The 1,174-nt window shown below is 57.7% G+C and overlaps 1 protein-coding gene across 1 annotated transcript; it reads right to left on the minus strand.

The window, feature by feature from the left end:
- Positions 1–38: 38 nt before the first annotated feature.
- SDRG_16941 (hypothetical protein) lies at positions 39–664 on the minus strand (the record flags this gene model as incomplete). The annotated part of the gene is made up of 2 exons (XM_008623167.1): positions 118–664; positions 39–58 (listed from the first exon to the last, which is right to left on the minus strand). The coding sequence occupies exons 1-2, from the start codon at positions 644–646 to the stop codon at positions 39–41; spliced, it is 549 nt and encodes a 182-aa protein (XP_008621389.1). The 5' UTR covers positions 647–664.
- Positions 665–1,174: the final 510 nt, after the last annotated feature.

Genomic DNA, 1,174 nt, shown 5'->3' on the forward strand with positions numbered 1-1,174 from the left:
TCCAGGCCAGCATGACCTCGTGCATCAGGTCGTCGAGGTCAAGAATGAAGCATGTGCACTGGAACTTCTCGTCTTCGATACGCGCCAGGAGCGCTGCGCGGGCTGCGTCAGCAGCACTGACCGGCGCGACAAAGGTCGTCATGTCGAACGGCGGCATCGGCGTCTCCGCCCACACGTCGGCGTCGTCATCGGCGTCGTCGGTGGCGAGGGCCTCAAAGGCGTTGGCCAAGTTGATCTCACCGCTAGTTGCATCGACGGAAGTGGGCGTCTTGACCGGAGCGGGCGTCTTGATGGGCACCAGCGGCGTCCACTGGACCTCGATCGCGCGAAGCGTGTTGAGGACATGCGTATGGCCGGCGTCGGGAGCCATTTTGAGAGAGTACTGGTGGCGCAGGCGGATGGCTGTCCCGAGCTTGCGCAGGATGGCAGCGGGCACGGGCAAGGCAGCCTCGACGACCTCGAGCGCAGCGGCGTAGATCTGCGAGACCGACCACTCGGTGACGTCGGCCGACCGCGCGCCGTGCTTCTTGACCTTGCGCTTGGCGTTCTTAGTCTTGGGCTTGGTCGCTCGGTGGAGCCACTCGAAGACGGCGTTGGTCGTCGCCTTGTAGCGGTGGTAGCGCCCACACGCACCGTCGCTTGGCATGCTGATGTGAGATTGCCATTCAGGTCGAACCGCAAAAATTGGATCTTCCGGTTAGGCTGGGACAAAGGTATTTTTCCCAGTCACGGACCAACAACAGGAGAACTCTTGTGTCAATTCGGCCAACCCATTGCTATAAATGAAGCCAATTCCTCCCGTGGGATGCTGGTGCCTCACTAAACGTTCCTATCAGGAATGGTCGACTGTACAGTGTTGTCTGGTGCCATTGTAGACGTTAGAGAGCGATCCATCGGAATCTTTCGTACAATGTGCGAATTGAAGCATTGTTCGTCTCTGTTTAGGCATGACGGATAGCTGAGGGCTAGCAGGTAGTGGCTCCCTGGCGTAGCGACTACGTAGTTTTTGCGCTGTGATGCAGTATGTAACGAGACGAGCAATCATCTTGATGTGCAGTGCGAGATCCAACTTGTGTGACTGGGAAAAATACCTTTGTCCCAGCCTAACCGGAAGATCCAATTTTTGCGGTTCGACCTGAATGGCAATCTCACATCAGCATGCCAAGCGACGGTG

Source organism: Saprolegnia diclina (assembly GCF_000281045.1).
Source record: "Saprolegnia diclina VS20 unplaced genomic scaffold supercont1.164, whole genome shotgun sequence".
NCBI classification, from domain to species: domain Eukaryota; phylum Oomycota; class Saprolegniomycetes; order Saprolegniales; family Saprolegniaceae; genus Saprolegnia; species Saprolegnia diclina.